Source organism: Macadamia integrifolia, chromosome 9 (assembly GCF_013358625.1).
Source record: "Macadamia integrifolia cultivar HAES 741 chromosome 9, SCU_Mint_v3, whole genome shotgun sequence".
Taxonomy (NCBI): Eukaryota; Viridiplantae; Streptophyta; class Magnoliopsida; order Proteales; family Proteaceae; genus Macadamia; species Macadamia integrifolia.
This window is the reverse complement of record NC_056565.1, coordinates 2792987-2812127: the sequence shown is the minus strand read 5'-3', so window position 1 is coordinate 2812127 and position 19141 is coordinate 2792987. Positions and strand designations below refer to the sequence as shown.

The following is a 19141-nucleotide window of genomic DNA, read 5'->3' as shown; positions in this document are numbered from 1 at the left end:
CATTGATCTCCATGTATCAGATTTTATCAGCCTGATCGTATTCGGTCATCCTAATCATATTCAATCACTTTGATTGTATTCCATCAGCCTAATCGTATTTGGTCATCCTAACTGTATTCGGTCAACTTGACCAATCAACTCTTTAACATGCATGGGGCCGTCAATTTTTGGTCAACTTGATTATCGATCAGCTCCTTAACACAATCGGTCAATATATTGACGATGAATCAGTTGATCCCTTATTACATGTTCTTCTTCTTCTTGTAGGCCGAATTGGCTAAAATGGGCTGCCAACAATTACCCCTCACAATAGCACTGTTCAACGGGATTGTGGACACGTTTTTTGATTGTTCAGTCTACCTAATCATATTCGATCATCCTGTCTGTATTCGATTAGCCTTATATATAAGAAGTGGGAGATAGTCAAGCCAAAGATGCTACTTTTTGGTCCACCTTTAGAACCATCAGTTAGAACCGATTTTAAAACTCCACTTCTTTTTCGAATCGTTTCCAAATCTATACGTTTTTTCTTTTCCCTTTTTTCTTGTTAAGAATGGCTTGCCATCTTCGCTAAAAAAAAAAAAAAAAAGAAAAAGGATAGAGGGAGAGAAAAATAAGGAGAGCAAGAGATAAATATATGGGGGGAAGACTCGTTTCCGTTTTTCTCTCCCTCATTTTTTTTTTGTTTTACATTTTTCTACTGAGTTAAAAGGCGAGAAAGAGGAGCGGAGAGAAAAATGTCGAAAAAAAAAAAAGCGACAGAGATGTGTCATTTCAAAGGAGGATGAGAGAGAAGCAATGGGCACTAACTTGCAATATGCAGCAGTGTACCCAGTATTTTTCCAAATTTTAGAGCCGAAGTAAACCATATGTCCCCCTTGTATGAAGGAAGAAATGCCAGATTGAACCCTTAATATATAATATAAAACTTAGGAGTCAAACGTACAGGACCCAAGTGCCCAAAGCCAATTACAAAATCAGCATCTGTTCTAGTAAGAATTTTAAGCATAGAGATGCCCAACTATATCGAATATCAGTTTAACTTAGACGTATTGTCCCATGAATTAGCTTTCTTTTAACACATTCTCAAGCATCTTCGACCAACCTTTGGATGACGGAGACTACTATTTTGTATCTATCCATGGAAATACTAGCATTACGAACCATCATGGAAGCTTACGAACCATTATAATCACTTGGCCCTACAGCAGACTATTTCATAAGTCAGTTGGGTCATCTTGGGTTGGGGCTCCACCAATTCATCAGCACCTTTGACTGACCATGGATGACCAAGACTTTGACCACTAACTTGTATCATCCGCGGAAATACTAAGAACCCTCGTCGAAGTTTACGAACCATCATTCCAATCTTAGATTGAAACTTTACAAATTAGAGGAAATTTGACCCCATTGTCGGTGAAGGCAAAAAAGACATTCGAGCTGACATATTATTACTATTAACCTACTAGTAGTTGAAGGTCAAAAAATACATTGACCTCCGTAACAACACTCACCTCACCCCATTAATGACCACGGTGAAGGGGCGGTTCCTAATTCTTAAAGAGCTTTATTAGTGGTGCTAGTATTTCTCTTTATCCATATAAATGTCTTCAAAAGAAAAAAAAAATGGGAAAAACAGCCAACTCACTCGGACATGGAGATGGGGTTCGGTAGCTTGGGCAGGAGAGGCTCATCCCTCTTAATACTATTCTCTCTGCTGGTCTCTCTAGTGCTCGGAGCCTTCCAAGGCGACGACTGCCCAACTGCCAAGTGTGGCCCCCATGGCCCTGATATTCGCTTTCCGTTTAGGCTTAAGGGAGGACAGCCCAAGCACTGTGGCTATCCTGGCTTCGAATTGTCTTGCAAGGATGGCCACACTGTCTTAAACCTTCCAACATCTTCCTCAGAAAATATCTTCATAAAATCCATCTCTTACAGTTCTCAGACGCTAAGTGTCTTCAACCCCAACAATTGTTTTGCAGCCCTCTTCGTCGATCTCAACTTCTTAACTCCTTATAGGTCATCCGATCAATATATCGATTGTCTACACACAAACTCATCATTATCTTTCCAAGATGCTCTTGACTACCACGCTTTCTTATTGTTTGATTGTTCATTAAAAGAAGATGTTGCAGAAGGCAACCATCAAGTCCCTATCCCTTGCATGAACAGCCCTGGGCATAGCTATTTGCTTGTCGACTCTAAAATCCCCCTTGGTGAAGTGCGGCCTTCTTGCACGACAGTGAAGACAGTTTGTATCCCATATAAGTACCTCCGTGACTTATTCGGTGGAGGTGTTTCACCAGCTATCAGTTTAAGCTGGGACTTGCCAGTCTGCAGCCACTGTGAATCTTTAGGGAAGGCATGCGGATTCGTCAATAAAAGTACCAAAGCATTACGATGTTATAACGAACTAAGTTATGGAAAAGGTAACCCTCCATCCGAATCACTGTACATACATATATCGTCCTAATCATAGTTGAAGCTTCATTCAGGAAAACCATTTCATAATTTTAATTACATAATTTAAGGTTAATAATATTTTCAATTATAAAGCATGGTTTTATTATTTACTATGATATAATTTAAATTAGTCTTAGTTTAATTAAGAAGTGAATTATTTGAGAACAATGATTTATTTTTGGTCTCAGAAAAATGTTACAATTAGATATTTTTAATAGGGAAAAAAAATGGTAACTGGTCGTGCTCCATCCGAATCACTGTACATACATATATCGTCCTAAATTTATAAGACAAGACTTTTTCACCGCGGAGTATCCAGGCTGCTAGGGGAGGGAGGTAGGGGCTACGCGCGAGGTCTCATCTATTGGATCCACACGGTGAATTCACCATGCGGCTCTGGAAAACTTTGTCCTAAAATATATAGTATGACTTCTTATTATCTTTATAGTAGGACTTTGGGTGTACCCAACGTGTATAATAGTAGTGCTATCAGGATAGATCAGAATGAAATTGCAGTCTTTTTGATAAACTTTGGTAAGGATTATTTCTGTATTGTTAATTTTTTTTTCCTTTTGGCTGATGTGTACTTATGATCATAGTTATAATTTGTTTTCTGTTTTTGTTAATGAATCTCTCTGGTTTAGCCCCACCCAAAAACAGAAGAAATTATTACTAGTAATCTATTATCTCCAAGTATTGGATGCAAATGCAATGATATGTTTTGAGGCAAAAGTTTCCTGGACCATATAGTTCAGTGAGGAATTTATTTGATTACAAACCTAATTGTGCAACGTAGGAGAGTGAGGTGGCAATCCCAACAGTTGAATCTATAGTGAATAGTCTAAATTAGCTGTATGCCAAGTTTTAAAAGGAGCATTCAACCATATACCTTCTCATGTATTAGCATTTACTCTTGTAATTTTAGTTGTTCATTTCTTTAATTTAATTTTACTTTTCCATACGATTTTCAGAATATTATTTTGCTACATGTGGAAACTTGGGGCACCTGTCCAAAATTTCATCCGCATTAAACTAGCTGCCATGTAGGAGATATGTTTGCTACCTATATAGATTCCATAGTTGAAGCCTCATTCAGGAAAACCATTTCATAATTTTAATTGCATAATTTAAGGCTAATCATACTTTGAATTTTAAAGCATGGTTTTATTATTTAGTAAGATATAATTTTACTTAGTTTTAGTTTAATTAAGAAGTGAATTATTTAAGAACAATGATTTATTTGTGGTCTCAGGAAAATGTTTCATTTTGTTTGATAAATGAGTTGCATTTTGATCGATTTTTTATCAGGCCTTTCCCCAATATTTTAGCCTTAGCTTGTTTCTAAAAGCAACGAAACAAATATAACATGTTTCGCCATTCACGTTTCTTCTATCATAAATTTCTATAAATTTCTATTTATGTTTCTAAAAACGGGTGAAACAAAATGGATTTATCAAATACTTTTAAAGTCGTTTTTCCATTTCTTGGCATAGGAAAACGCAGAAACACGTTTCTAGGAACGCTATCAACTAGTGCATTAATCCCTCTTTTTAACGAATTAAGGAAGCGAAATTATCGATCTCCAATGCAACAACTTCCTTACACGGAATCATCCAAAAATAAAATAAAATCCTTGCATGGCCGACACAGGAAGGCCTTCTTATGTACGTAATCGTCCTAACCATGTCACATTGAAGGGTGCATGAGGCAACCTGACCATTTGGATATATATGGGCATGGTCTGGATTATCCATGCATGGTCTGGATTTATCGGAAATTTTAGCCTAAAAGCATTATGCTATGTTGCATGAGCATCAAATCAATTTTGGTAAGATTTGAACGGCAGATGATATTAAATTAAATGTTCAACATATAGTGAGGCATATGATTATTATAGATTTCAAATTTTGAAAGATGGACAATTCATAAAGCCCTCTATATCTATTTGATAATTGAAATTCATTACAAGAATTTACGGCAAGAAGGTTGGTTCCCTACAACAAGCATCCACAATGCTAAGCATGTGTAATGTAAGGCCCTGCCATTTTCCCATGTAAAGTAGATTCCTACCGATCCCTAACCAGTAGAGGGATGGTGCTTTGTGGCACGAATTAATTGTGGACTTTAGTCACTAAAACATTTAGAGGGTGAAACTTGGTGTAGTGATAAGGTGGTTCCATTGTAACCAACAAGTCAAGTGTTCACGGGTTCGAGATCCCGCAATGGCGGGAGCCTTATGCATTGGGTACACCCTTCTCTGTCATTGAAACATTTGTTGTTCTATTAATCCAAACAAAGAAGGGCTATAAGAAAATTGAAGAGCTAACGACAATGAAAATTAGACATCATACATATCACATAAAAGGAACTTTAAATACCACATACAACATAAACTAAATAAGGAAACAGTACCCATTTGTCATAAACAAGACTGATCATGATCTGGGAGCGATTGAGATCTCCATTGTGTTCATGCTTGTTGTTGCTGGATCAACTTCATTAGGAACTGATTGTAGTTCAGTAGCTAAGAAAGGCTTGGGTGGCATTTCTAACAGTTCCTGAGTCCCTTCTAGCATCTCCATTACTTTGGTCATAGAAGGACGATCCACAGGCTTTAGTTGAATGCACCATAATGCCACTACTATCAACTTCTTTGCTATTTCCTTTTCATCTTCTGTGTTATATTTCAATTCCATGTCTTCCCCTTGTTCAAGCCTGTTGTAAACCCATGATGGAAAGTAAATCTGGCTTGTTTGCTCTACAACTGCATTCAAATTTTTCCTTCTGCCAGCCATTTCCATCAGCATCATTCCAAAACTATAAACATCAGATTTGTATGACACGCCTCCAATGTTAGGGTAAAATAGTTCGGGGGCAATGTACCCTATGGTTCCTCTAACAGCGCGAGTGACTGACACTGTATTTTCATTTGTTGGGTAGAATTTTGCAAGACCAAAATCTGCAATTTTAGGTTGAAAATTCGCATCAAGAAGAATGTTATGAGGCTTGAGGTCAAAGTGAAGAATCTGCATATCACAACCTCGATGCAAATATTCAATCCCGCGAGCTATCCCTAACGCAATCTCATATATCTTTTCCCAACTTAAAAAATTTTCAACACCTTCTTTGGAATATATATACTTATCCAAAGACCCATTGGGCATAAATTCATAGATAAGAGCTCTTTTTGATCCCTCGGAGCAAAACCCAATAAGTCGGACAACATTCACGTGATGAATTCTTCCAATAGTAGCAACTTCATTGATGAAATCTTGCCCATTTGCTTTGGATTTTCCAAGCATCTTTATTGCAACTAGACCTCCACTTATGAGCTTTCCTTTGAACACTGAACCAAAGCCTCCTTCCCCTAATTTTTCTGTAAATTTGTTAGTCATTTTCTTGATTTGGGAATAAGAGTACCTTGTTGGGGTTTGAGTCTTGTAATTGCTTAAGAACTCTTCAACTGTAGTATCCATCCAATAGTGTCTTCTTCTAAATTTTGGGAACAAAAATGCACAAACACATAAAATGCCAATGAACTCCCTTCCTCCTAAAATGTAAGATGCTGCAAGTGGAGAACCAGATGCATAAATATGAGTCATCACCTTTTAAGGAATGAATCTTATAGTAGCTAGGCAATATTTTCGGATAATAATCTTACCAAGTTTCCTTCCTTGATGAGTTTCTGTTAAACAATTTAACATCCAATTATAAAAGAATCAGCAAATGTGCCATGGAGATTCAAGAAATTATTTTAGCAAATGAATGGTAAAGATACATTACCGTAGAAGTAGTACTTTAAACCCCACAGAACATTGTTCTTCATTTCTTGACGAAAGGTGTAAACGAAACCTGTTAAACATAAGAAATTATACACCCAAAAAAAAAAAAAAATCAAAAATAAAGAATTCCATTTTTCCCCTTGTTTTCTGTTTTCTGTTTTCTGTTTTATGAAAGGGTGTCCTCTAGGACTATAACATGGGAAATCTGAAAGTCACTGTCCATGAGCCATGTGGTGAGATAGGACATGCAGATCTTATATTTTCTTTTAGGAGAGGGATGGGCCAATAGTCAAAAGTCTCAAATGTGATATTTTGTGAACAATGAAGAATTTCCCTTGGTTACCAAGAAAAATAAAAAAAAGAGATTAATTTTTATTTTTAAATCTCTAGTCAGGCAGTCAGGCCACCAGGATTAATCTACCAATTAAAAATATACTCACCTCAAGCAAGCATCCGGACCTAGCCCTACTGCCCATTTATCAGAGTGGCAATTATGTGACTAATTAGAAGTGCGAAGGAAGACTTACAGTGAAGAGATTCAAATCTGTTCGTGCAGTACAATTCACAATTCGACATTTGTGCACCGTCATATGGCCACGTGGCCCACCCATCGTCAATATAAGACGCCGCCAGACAGCGGACCCCTTTATCCCGGCACTGTTTGCATAAATGTAAGGGAGCATCCCATGATAGATAAAAGCCCGTCTGTAGCAAAGCTCGAACGTAGGAATGATTCAGACCATGACGACTGAAATTTTCTCTAGAAAATGTTTGATCCAAAAATGTCACTGAAAATGTAGCAATGACGTTGCAGTTCTTTTGGAGATCCCAAACAGACGGGGGCCTTAAGAATACAGATTCAGATCCAGACCAGAGGGAAGAAACAGAGTATATATGCCAAGAAGAACTATTATTCTTAATATTGCTTCTGTTGTTGGAAGGGCAAGGCCCATTAGAGGGTATGTACCTAAAATTGTCTTCCACCGGAGCTGAACAATTCACGAAAACAATACCGCCAAAATACGAAAGCTCAAAATCATTCGAATCCCAGACGGTTGGAGTGGAAAGCATGAGGTCGTTTGGGGTGAGGGTAGGCGGTGGAGAGGGGCAGTAGTTATCATTCTCTATATCATAATGGACGACTCGAACAACCTCAAACTCGTAATCGATTTCCTTGACCACGTATTTCTGGGAGTTTATCATCAAGGCAGTTGTTTGATTGCTCTCGCAAGTGAGTTCATAGTACGGATCACCGCAATCACTAGGGTCGCCTTTTAATCGAAAAGGGTAGGTGATGTTATGGATATCTCCACAGTACGAAGAACAATTTTTTGCTCCCACGGCCTCAACGATTGCAAGAACAAGAACCATTATAGTCACTACATGTACAACCAAGCTGGATATGCAACCCACTTCCTTTCCACCTATTGATCTCATCTTGGTGTATTTTCAATACCTACCTCCTAGGGAAGGTCGGAAGTTGGAATTGAATCTGATGAGTTTAGAAGAAAGATGAATATATATAGCTCTTGAGAAAGACTTCACTTAATCGCAGAGTTTCGCCTATTTTTGAAACCCCAGCCCTGCCATCAATCCATCATTGGTTGAGCTGGATGTGACCGAACTGCTTCTATGCATCCATAAGTTCTTCTTTTCTTAAGATTAGATAGTAGCCATAGCCCTGTTCCAAATTTTAAAATGAACTAATATTGGGAGCTATGTGAGAACCAAACCAGCTGAGACCATCGCAAAGTCGGGTCATCTTGGGTCCGTTCCATTCATTGAAAGCTCCAACTAATTCATTGACATCTTTGACCGACTTTGGATAACTTAGAATTCTATCTTGTATCAATCAATGGAAATACTAACACTATGAACCTTCGTTGAAGCTTACGAACCATCACAATCACTTGCTCTCATGGACCACTCTATACGTCAGTCATGTCAACTTGGGTTGGTACATTAATTGAAACTCCAATTAAACCATTAGCACCTTTGACTAACAACGGATGACCAAGACTGCTATCTTGTATCAGCAGTCTTGGTCATCCATTGAAATACTGGCACTACAAACCCTACTGGGCCCTGACCAAGACCACTATCATTTTTTTTTTTAATGAGAAAAACTGAAAAAAAAAATGAAGTAAGATTAATAAATAGTTTAATACATCTATGCTCGGTTGTGAGATGTTAGAGATAACTAAATTGTTCATCGCCTTATGGGCAAGACAAACCATAAAGCTAGACAGAAACGTGGTAGTATGATTATCCGGGATAGAGTTGGCATTAAGAAAATATATAATCAAATTATTAAGAGATGTAGAAGAGATGTTCTCGGTTCTCAACCCCCCTCGTTGAATCTTATGAACCTAACAATCACTTGGCCCTAACCAATACTACTATGTTGTATTGATCCATGGAAATACTAGCATTACGAAGACTTGTTGAAGATTATACAAATCATCACAATCACTTGGCCCGATGGTTCTAAAGAACGAAACAGAATGGTCAATATCAGTTAGATCAAAATGATATCTCCCTTGACTGATCCTCAATTCTGGCCTTTCCAATCCCATTCCACATGTATTATTCAAGGGTAAAATCGTAATAGAAACTGATTTTTTTTTAAAAACAAGGGTAGATTTGTCCAGTACAATCCAATGGAGCCCATTTCAAAACGGTATTGGTCTTGATGGATCCCATAACCGTTTCCGAGTTTTACAACCTTGCTTGGCCCTGACCAAGACTATTTTGTATAAATCCATGGAAATACTAGGCACTACAAACCCTCGTTGAAGATTATAGTAACCATCACAATCCCTTAGATGGGGATTTTATAAATTGGAGAAAGTTTTGCCCCACCATCGGAGAAGGAAACCCATGCAATTTGATAATTATATAATCTTACTACCCTACCAGTTGAAGGTCAAAATTACTCTTACAGCCGTAATGGCATCCATCTCACCCCATTAGTGCCAAGGGTGAAGGAATGCCTCCTTCACTATGGCTGAAGGGAAACTACTCCTTAAATCTTTAACCTTATTTCCTATTTACCAAAGCCGACAATGTAAGTAATGTGGTTAAATGATTTCTAAATTCGTGTAGAGTTCGCATCCGAAATAATTGTAATGAGTTTTGTTGGTAGTGTTGTTTTTCTCTTGATCCAAATAAATGTCTTCAAAATAAAAAGAAAAAGAACAAAAATAACTCACTTGATCGGACATGGGGATCAGTAGCTTAGGGCTCCCTCTTACTTTCTTAGTACTATTCTCTCTTCTCATCTCCCTGGAGATTGAGAGCATGCCAAGGTGACAACTGCCCAATGAAGAAGTGTGGCTGTCATGGCCATAATATCCGTTTTCCATTTAGGCTTAAGGAAGGGCAGCCCAAGCACTGTGGTTATCCCGGCTTCGAATTGTCCTACAAGGATGGCCACATTGTCCTACACCTTCCAACGACATCTTCCTCATGAGAACATATCTTCATAAAATCCATCTCTTACAGTTCTGTTGGCAACAAATTCCCCTTGATCTCTACAATACTCTGATCGTATTTATTTTCACTTAGATGTGCCAGAAACCTTCTTGTTCAGAGTTAATATAATCTGAATTCAATCAGACGAATGGAGTTCCCTCTTGTCCCAATTGCTTCAGGGACTTTGACTAAGATAAGATCAAGCCCGAAAAACAAGTCAAGGAAATTGAACCTCAAAGAAAACAATTTATTTCCTTGAGACAAGTTCTGGGAATAGATACAAGAGTCCGCAAAACGGGAGACTTGTGGAAATTACACCAAGTAATAAGTAACAAATTCTTAAATAGAGTCTAAAACTAAGAACGAAACAGAATTGATAGAGAATTGCATTGTTGATGAGTTTGTATTGTTGTTGATTCCTTCTTGGCCGAAATCCCCTCCTTTAAACAGTGACTTTCAAATTTAAATCAATTGGGTAACCGTTCCCACTAACTTGGTCCTTGTCAATTTAATGATATCTGTTAAACGGCCTCATTTTCCTTAGCCCGTCTTTGTGCCCTCTATGTACGAGTGCCCGTAACTGATTACAAAGGGATTTCAAAATCTGCCGCCAACAGGTTCTCAAACACTAAGTGTCTTTAACATTGACAATTCTTTTGCAGTCCTCTTCTTTGATCTCAACTTGTCAATAACTCCTCATAGGGTCCTATATATCTATCGATTGTAAATAGACAAACTCATCATTATGTTTCCGATATGCTTCTTCTAACTCTATGTACCTGTTTGTCAAAAAATTAGCAACGAATACACGACAAAATAGAAAGCCAGAAAAGCAAGGATTTAATGAAATGTTATATAATAAAAATTCACTTCTAACCTGGGAAAGTAAGATCTTCTCAGTGCCTCGAAAAGATCCAAGGACTTTAAAAGAAAAGGAAATCATAATAGAAGAAGAAGAAGATGAACATGATCCATTAGTTACTCCAAGAACACTATCCATTATAATCAATAATGGAAAAACAATGAGCTGCCATGAATGAAAACTGAGAAACCATGACGAAACACAGATCATCATGGTCTTTAAGACAATCATGTGAAGCTCTGTCCGTCATGGTCTTTGCTGATCTTACTTAAAAAAGAAAGATGATATAACTAAGACTAATCTAAAAGAAAGATAAAAGAAATATTAAAACTGGAAAGATAAATATCTTTCCTCTTCTGTTGAAGCCCCTTTTATAGTCTGATTTCTACAACTTAAATAGTTATAACTGCCCGAACTACTTGAAATTGTACAAGTGTCACTCCACTGATCTCCATGTATCGGATTCGATCAGCCTGATCGTATTCGGTCAACATAACCATATTCCATCAGTCTATTTTATTCTGTCATTCTAACCATATTTGGTGAGTCAATTTGTATTTGATCAACTAGCCTAATCGTATTCGATCATCGTAACCATATTTGATCAACCTAACTGATCAATTCTTTGACATGGGGCCATCAATTTTCGGTCAACCCGATTAGTCAATTCCTTTACACAATCGGTCAATAAATTGACGTCGAATCAGTTGATCCCTTATTACATGCTCTTCTTCTTGTAGGCTGGATTGGCCAAAATGGGCTGCCAACAATTTGTGCCTCACAAGTCCATTGAATAGTGCTATTATCTAGCACAAAGTTCAATGGGATTGTGGACATGTTTTTTTATCGTTCAATCTCCCTAATCGTATTTGATCATCTTGACCGTATTCGGTCAGCCTTATATATAGGAAATGGCGATAGTCGAGCCAAAAGATGCTACTTTCTAGTCCACCTTTAGAAACATCGGTTAAAACCTATTTGGGGAATTTACTATCACTCCCCTACACTTGGCTTATATTCACTAAAACTCCCCTACCTTCTACTTTTTTACTAATACTCCCTTGCTTTTTTATTTTTACAACTCTTTCTCCCCTTGTTCTTTTTAAATTCCCAGATTACCCTTCCTTTTTACTTGTAACCTATTACATTTTTTTTCAAATTGATTGGTTGAAAACATGGTTTGAATCAAACCACTAATAAGTTTTGTCTCATCTAATCATCAAGGATATTGTAAATTCAAAAAAAAAAAAAAAAATTGTACCTGATCTATATATGTTCCAATCAAGTCCACACGTTTTTATTTTTTTTTAACCCTTAGAGTGGCTGAGACCGATACTAATCTAATACCGATAAAAAAAAATAGATTGCTAAATTTGTGATGATGGATGAAATAAATAAATAATAATAATAATAAAATAAATAAACAACATCCCTGATGATTGAATGAGACGAAATAAAAAAAAGTTATATATTTAAGGACACATCAACTATGTCAATATCCTTGATAATTGGATGAGACAAAATTTGTAAGTGGTTTGATTCAAACCATCTTTTAAACCAATCAATATGAAAAAGGTATAATAGGTTACAAGTGAAAAGGAAGAGTAATCTGGGTATTTAAAAAGAACAAGGGAGAAAGAGATGTAAAATCAAAAAGCAAGGGAGTATCAGTAAAAATGTAAAATGAGAGTTTTAGTAAATATAGGATAAGTGTAGGAAGGTGATAGTAAAATCCCCAACCTATTTTAAAACTCCACTTCTTTTCCCAACCGTTTCAAATCTAAACTCTTTTTTTTTGGTGGGGGGGGGGTAAAGATTGGCTTGCCGTCTTCATTGCAAAAAGAAACGAAGAGAGAAAAAGAATAGAGAGAAAAGAAACAAAAGGAAGAGATAAATAAATGGGGAAGAGACTCGTTCCCGTTTTTCTCTCCCTCAATTTTTTGTTTTATTTTTTTCTACTGAATTAAAAGGCGAGAAAGAGGGGGGGGGGGGGGAAGAAAAACGTCTAGGAAAAGAGTAAGCGAGAGAGAGAGAGAAGGAAAAATATTGATCTCTACTGCAATAATGAGAGAGAGAGAGAGAGAGAGAGAAAGAGAGAGAGAGAAGAAGGAAAAATATTGATCTCTACTGCAATAATGTCTTCCATGACTCACATTGGAAGGCCTTTCCATGAGGTCACCTAACTATAAAACATGGACGGGCATGTGTGACCATTTGGTATGACTGTCCGATTGCAGATCCAAAAGTGAACCTTTTTTCTTTTCATGTATTTACATTCTTCCATATATTTATTGAAGATGGATAGGCACACTGCACCCTTGTACGGTAAATTAACGGGTGGCATGGATGGATTGCGGAGATGATATAGGGCGTTATACAAAAGAGGCACGGGATCATTTCAAAGGAGAAAGAGAGTAGCTGTGGACACTAATGTGCAGTATGTGGGCGGTGTGTTCAATATTTTTCCTTAACACATTCTCAAGCATCTTTGACCGACCTCGGATGACTCAGACTACTATTTTGCATCAATCCATGGAAATACTAGAACTACGAAGCATCGTTGAAGCTTACGAACCATCACAATCACTTGACCCTAAAGCAGACCATTCCATAAGTCAGGCCATCTAGGACTGGTCGATCCATTAGTTGAAAGCTCCAACTACTCCATTGGATTAGCACCTTTGACCATCCTTTCGGACAACCAAGACTACTATATTGCATCAATCTATGGAAATAGTAGCACTATATGAACCCCCATTGGAGCTTTCGAACAATCACAATCACAATCACTTTCACTTGGCCCTACAGCAGACCACTCCATAAGTCAGTTGGGTCATCTTGGATTGGTCCATTAATTGAAACTTGAAAAGCTCCACTAATCCATGGAAATACTAAGAACCCTCGTTGAAGTTTACGAACCATCATTTTACAAATTGCAGAAAGTTTGACCCCATTGTCGGAGAAGGCAGAAAACCCAGTCGATCTGACAATTATTACTACTATCCATCCATCCCACCCCATTAATGACCACGGTGAAGGGGCGGTTCAAAGAGTTTTGTTAGTGGCACTAGTATCCATATAAATGTCTTCAAAATAAAAAGAAGGAAAAAACAAACAACTCATTCGGACATGGAGATGGGGTTCGGTAGCTTAGGCGGGAGAGGCTCATCCCTCTTAATACTATTCTCTCTTCTAGTCTCTCTAGTGCCCAGAGCATGCAAAGGTGACGACTGCCCAACCGCGAAGTGTGGCCGCCATGGCCCTGATATTCGCTTTCCGTTTAGGCTTAAGGGAGAGCAGCCCAAGCACTGTGGCTACCCTGGCTTCGAATTGTCCTGCAAGGATGGCCACACTGTCTTAAACCTTCCAACATCTTCCTCAGAAAATATCTTCATAAAATCCATCTCTTACAGTTCTCAGACGCTAAAGTGTCTTCAACCCCAAAAACTGTTTTGCAGTCATTCTTCTTCGATCTCAACTTATCAATAACTTCTTATGGGTCATATCAATCTATCGGTTGTACATACACAAACTCATCATTATCTTTCAAATATGCTTCTTCTAACTCTCTGTACCACTACTTCTACTCTGCTTTCACATTCTTTGATTGTTCATTAAAAAAAGATGTTGCAGAAGGTTACCGTCAAGTCCCTATCCCTTGCATGAGTAGCCCTAGGCATTACTATTTGCTCGTCGACTCTCAAATCCCCCTTGGTGAAGTGCAGCCTTCTTGCAAGGCAGTGAAGTCAGTTTGTATCCCAGATGAGTACCGTCATGACTTACTCCATGGAGGTGTTTCACTAGCTATCACTTTAAGCTGGGACTTGCCAGTCTACAGCCACTGTGAATCTTGAGGGAAGGCATGCGAATTCGTCAATGAAACTACCAAAGCATTAGGATGTTATAACGAACTAAGTCATGGAAAAGGTACTACCTCTCCATCCGAATCAATGTACATACATATATCGTTCTAAATTTATAAGATAAAACTTACATTCACCGAGCGCAGAGCATCCAGGCTGCTCGAGGGGGGAGGTTGGGGACACACGCGAGGTCTCTTCTGTTGGATCCACACGGTGAATTCACCATGCAGCTCTGGAAAACTTTGTCCTAAAACTTATAGTAGGACTTCTTTTTATCTTTATAGTAGGACTTTGGGTGTACCATCAAGATAGATCAGAATGATATTGAAGTATTTGTTATAGACTTTGGTAAGGATTATTTCTGTTGTATTACCAATGGGGTTGGTACCTAGTGGTGAAAATGCCCTCAATCCATCATCGCTCGAGTCTGCTGGTTGTGGGTTCGAGTCTTGGCATGCCCACTATCTCCCATTGGTCCTGCGGAAGCACAGCTTACCATACGAGGGCTTATCCTGGGGCTATGATCACTACCATGGAGCACCCTTTTTTTTCACCAAAAAAAATTTTCTGTTTTATTATTTTTTATATTTTTTTTCCTTTTGGCTGATGGGAACTTATGATTATTGTTATAATTTGTTTTCTGTTTTTGTTAATGAATCTCTCTGGTTTAGGCCCCCACCCAAAAACAGAAGAAATTATTGAGTACTAGTAATATATTATCTCCAAGTATTGGTTGCAAATGCAATGGTATGTTTTAAAGGTAAAAGTTTTCCCGGACCATATAGTCCAGTGAGGAATTTATTTGATTACAAACCTAATTGTGCAACGTGGGAAAGTGAGGCAATCCCAACAGTTGAATCTCTAAGTGAATGGTCTAAATTAGCTGTATGCATGCCAAGTTTAAAAAGGAACATTCAATCATATACCTTTTCATGTATTAGCATTAACTCTTGTATTTTCAGTTTTCCATTTCTTTAAATTTATTTTACTTTTTCATACGATTTTCAGAATATTATTTTGCTACTTGGTCAACATTGTTTGAGCTAAAACTTGATACATAGAATGTGGAGACTTGGGGCACCTGTACAAAATTGCATTCGCATTAAACTAGCTGCCATATAGGAGATATGTTTGCTGCCTAGATAGATTCCATAGTTGAAGCCTCATTAAGGAAAACCATTTCATAATTTTAATTACATAATTTAAGGTTAATCATACTTCGAATTTTAAAGCATGGTTTGATTATTAAGTAATATATAATTTAACTTAAATTTTGTTTAATTAGGAAGTGAATTATTTAAGAACAATGATTTATTTGTGGTCTCAAAAAAATGTTACAATTAGATATTTTTAATAGGGAAAAAGAATGGTAACTAGTCCTGCTTCCTATGTTTTCTCATAGGGTCTCGTGAAATGACCCTTTCCCCCTGTGTGCTCTCTAGTGGATACCCATGCGCACTCCCCCATTGGAGGACATAGGGAACATAGCTGGTTGCCGTTCCTTCTCTCTCTTTAATATCTTACTGATGAGTGAAGACTTTTTTTTTTTAAGGGGGGAGGGGGAGATAAGAGAGAAAAGACATACTAAAAGTTATGTATATTATCAATTACTTGATTATAAGCTAAACATTGCACCAAAAAAGATTATAAGCTAAACATACAAAAAATCACATTTAGAGTGAGAGAGGTGGATGACAGCAGACATTAGAAAGATAGAGGAGATGGTGTGAAAACTTTTTCTACGGTCGTGGGTAAGGCCCTACCAGACGTGGAGCAGTTGCCGGAACCAATACATGCTGGGTCGCACACCAAGATTATCATCCCTCAGGAGGCATATGAGGAGAGGCTGGAAAAATTCAAGTTTGCTTTGATAGGTCGGGCAAACTTCAGATTTCTGTCTTTGAATGATATTCGTAAAGCTACAGGAGAGGGATGGAATTTGAAGGGGAGTATTTCCTTGTCTCCTATGGGGAAAGGCTTCATCTTATTCCAGTTTGAGTTGGAAGGAGATATGTCTGCCATTTGGAGAAGGAACCTAATCAAGGTTAGAGGACAATTTATTCGCTTCCAACGTTGGAAACCAGATTTTGATGTGCATGCGGTGAACAACCCAACCAAACTGGTGTGGATCAGATTTCCAGACCTTCCCTTGGAATACTGGCATGAGAAGATCCTGTTGACAATGGCCAAGGGGGCAGGAAGACCTGTGGCCCTGGACAGACGCACCAGATCGGCGGCAATGGGGAATTTTGCGGGCGTTCAGGTAGAAGTGATAATTGGGGATAAAAGAGTGGAAGAGATTCAGGTGGAAAGAAAGCAACCAGGAACGAGAGAGGTTTTTTGGTTTAAACAATTGATCGTATATGAAGATGGGTTAGCCAAATGTGGCTTTTGTAAAAAAATCAAGCACGCTCTGTTCCAATGCAGAGAGAAGAAGGAGGTGGATGCTCGAGATACTGGGGTGGCGGCCATGGTGAATGAAGGTGATGCAGGGCGGAGATCCAGCTCAGAGGGCGGTGGTTTAGGTGAAGGATTTGTTTCCAATTTGGGTAGAAATCCTACCCATATGAGGCAGCCTCCTACCATATTAAGAAATCCTAATAGGGACAATAGTTCAACGCCTAAGGAAGGTGTGCAGGGGCAGGGAGATATTGCAATAATTATCCCTTTAGAGAAGTCCACCATTATGGGAACAAATCACAATCACATGGATGCAGCTAACGGTATGGAGGGGACTGGATTGGTGTCTACATTCAATGAGGAATCTGGGTCGGTGGAGAGAGCGGATATGGATCACATATCCGAACCAGGAGAGGAGGCTGAGATAGATCAGTGTAGATACAACTCTCTCATCATAGAGGAGGATGAGGCTCTTGACCGGGATGTCTATGGCAGGGAGGATCATATCGATCAAGGGCAGCATGGTGATCTCGAAGATGGCAGGGATGTGAGGTTCGAGCCTCAGCTTGATAATACGAAAACTCATCAGCAGTACAAGGATGGGGTCATGATTGTGTATCATGAAGACATGGCAGAGGTCGATAGAGCAGCGAGAGTCCTTGAGAGCAATATGGAGGGTAGAAGACAACAAAAGGGAAAATTCATTGCCCTTCATGAGCAGGCTGCTCGAAAGTCTGACAGATTGGCGCTTTTAAAAAAGTGACTATGAAGATTTTATTTTGGAATATCAGAGGAATGAAGAAGAAGGCTGCTAGGTTGGCCTTAGGGAATATTGTTACGATGAATTCCCCGGAAATTATTTGCTTAGCTGAACCTATGCTGGAGGTGCAGAAATTTCCAAAGAGGTTTTTCAATAATCTTGATTTTGAAGTGGATTTTATTCACAATGATAGGCAGGATAAGGTTCCAAATCTGTGGGTGGTTTGGAGAAGGAGCATGCATAAGCCGCAAGGTGTCTCTTGCTCTAATCAACATATTACTTTACGTGTGCAGTGGCAGTCGAACATTTTTGTTGTGTGTTTTATTCATGCTAATTACTTCAGGGCAGCAAGGAGAGACTTGTGGAGTAATTTGGCGGCATCGAACCTGGGTCAAGGCACCCCCTGGCTGGTGACTGGAGACTTTAATGCTACGCTTCAGGCTCATGAAAAAAGAGGTCCAGGATCTTTTAACTTGGGCTCTGCGGCAGATTTTGGGGCGATGGTGGATGATGAGCACATTTATGTGTGAAATCTAGGGTAGTAAAACATGCATTTTACATATTTAGAATGGAGCTACCTTGGGTTTTACTCTCTTTTTGTAGGTTTTATATTTTCAAGGCCTTAAGGACTATCGGGCGCTATATTTTCAATTTTACACGTAAAGAGGTCCTATTTCTTTCCATGGTTGCGAAGAGGACGAAATTTTGAGCAAGATGGATGTGTTCAATTAAAAGTACACATTCGTTTGGTCACCCATACAAATGATTATTCTTTTTCGGGTCAGAAAAAGAATAATGGATCAGAACTGAACCGAGATGCAGAACCAGCCCGTTTGCAATTGTCCCAGAGGTACAAGGAATACTCCAAATGCCAACAAGGATCGATGGACCACATCCTTAAGTGATAAAAGATTTGTTTTTGGTAACAACAACTACCTAGCTTAGTTGGTGAGCTATGGTGTACAAAATTCCCTTGCTCACCAAGAGGTCTCAAGTTCGAATCTCATGGTTGTTTTTTTTAGAGAAATTGTTGAAGATTTCCTGTTTTTCACTCACTTAAAGCACTAAGGGCATGGAGGGGATTTCCACATCAAATTAGAAGCAAGCAAAATCGTGGAAGCAAGAAGAGAAGAAAAAGAAAAAAAAAAAGGAAAGCAAAATCGTGGAAGCAAGAAGAGAAGAAAAAAAAAAGGAAAGAAAAAAAAGGGAGAACCAAAGATTGTCCAAATCTTCTCTCTCCTCCACATCATCACCAAAATATTATCCAAATCACACAAAGAAGAAGAAAATCGTCCCTAGGAGAGAGAAAAAGAAGAAAAATAAATTAGGAAAAAAAAAAAGGAAAGAAAATAAGCAAAAAAAAATTATCGGAAATTTATTTCTCTCTTCTCTCTCCTCCACCTTAGCACTTTTGGTCTCAAAAGATCTCACAATCAATGTTGGGTTTCTCTCTTTTAGGAAAGAGAAAATTGTTACCCTACCTCCCCATTCCCTATAAATACAACTCATGTAAGAGGAAGAGGGACAATTCATTCTT

At 38.3% G+C, this 19141-nt stretch overlaps 2 protein-coding genes across 2 annotated transcripts; one reads left to right on the top strand and one right to left on the bottom strand.

Annotated features, from left to right (window-relative positions):
• The first annotated feature begins 1624 nt into the window (after positions 1–1624).
• LOC122090102 (putative RING-H2 finger protein ATL21A) lies at positions 1625–3711 on the top strand. Its single transcript, XM_042659943.1, has 2 exons — positions 1625–2429; positions 2682–3711. The coding sequence occupies exons 1-2, from the start codon at positions 1655–1657 to the stop codon at positions 2750–2752; spliced, it is 846 nt and encodes a 281-aa protein (XP_042515877.1). The 5' UTR covers positions 1625–1654; the 3' UTR covers positions 2753–3711.
• A 1060-nt stretch (positions 3712–4771) lies between these two features.
• Positions 4772–7751, bottom strand: LOC122090156 (LEAF RUST 10 DISEASE-RESISTANCE LOCUS RECEPTOR-LIKE PROTEIN KINASE-like 2.1). The gene is made up of 4 exons (XM_042660005.1): positions 6773–7751; positions 6247–6315; positions 6125–6148; positions 4772–6028 (listed from the first exon to the last, which is right to left on the bottom strand). The coding sequence occupies exons 1-4, from the start codon at positions 7680–7682 to the stop codon at positions 4899–4901; spliced, it is 2133 nt and encodes a 710-aa protein (XP_042515939.1). The 5' UTR covers positions 7683–7751; the 3' UTR covers positions 4772–4898.
• Between the last annotated feature and the right edge of the window lie 11390 nt (positions 7752–19141).

Coding starts and splice junctions, on each gene's coding strand:
- LOC122090102 (XM_042659943.1), top strand. CDS start 1,655: ATGGAGATGGGGTTCGGTAGCTTGGGCAGGAGAGGCTCATCCCTCTTA. Junction 2,430..2,681: donor CGAACTAAGTTATGGAAAAG/GTAACCCTCCAT, acceptor TATTTTTAATAG/GGAAAAAAAATGGTAACTGG.
- LOC122090156 (XM_042660005.1), bottom strand. CDS start 7,682: ATGAGATCAATAGGTGGAAAGGAAGTGGGTTGCATATCCAGCTTGGTT. Junction 6,149..6,246: donor TTTAAAGTACTACTTCTACG/GTAATGTATCTT, acceptor ATTGTTTAACAG/AAACTCATCAAGGAAGGAAA. Junction 6,029..6,124: donor TCATCAAGGAAGGAAACTTG/GTAAGATTATTA, acceptor CTCCACTTGCAG/CATCTTACATTTTAGGAGGA.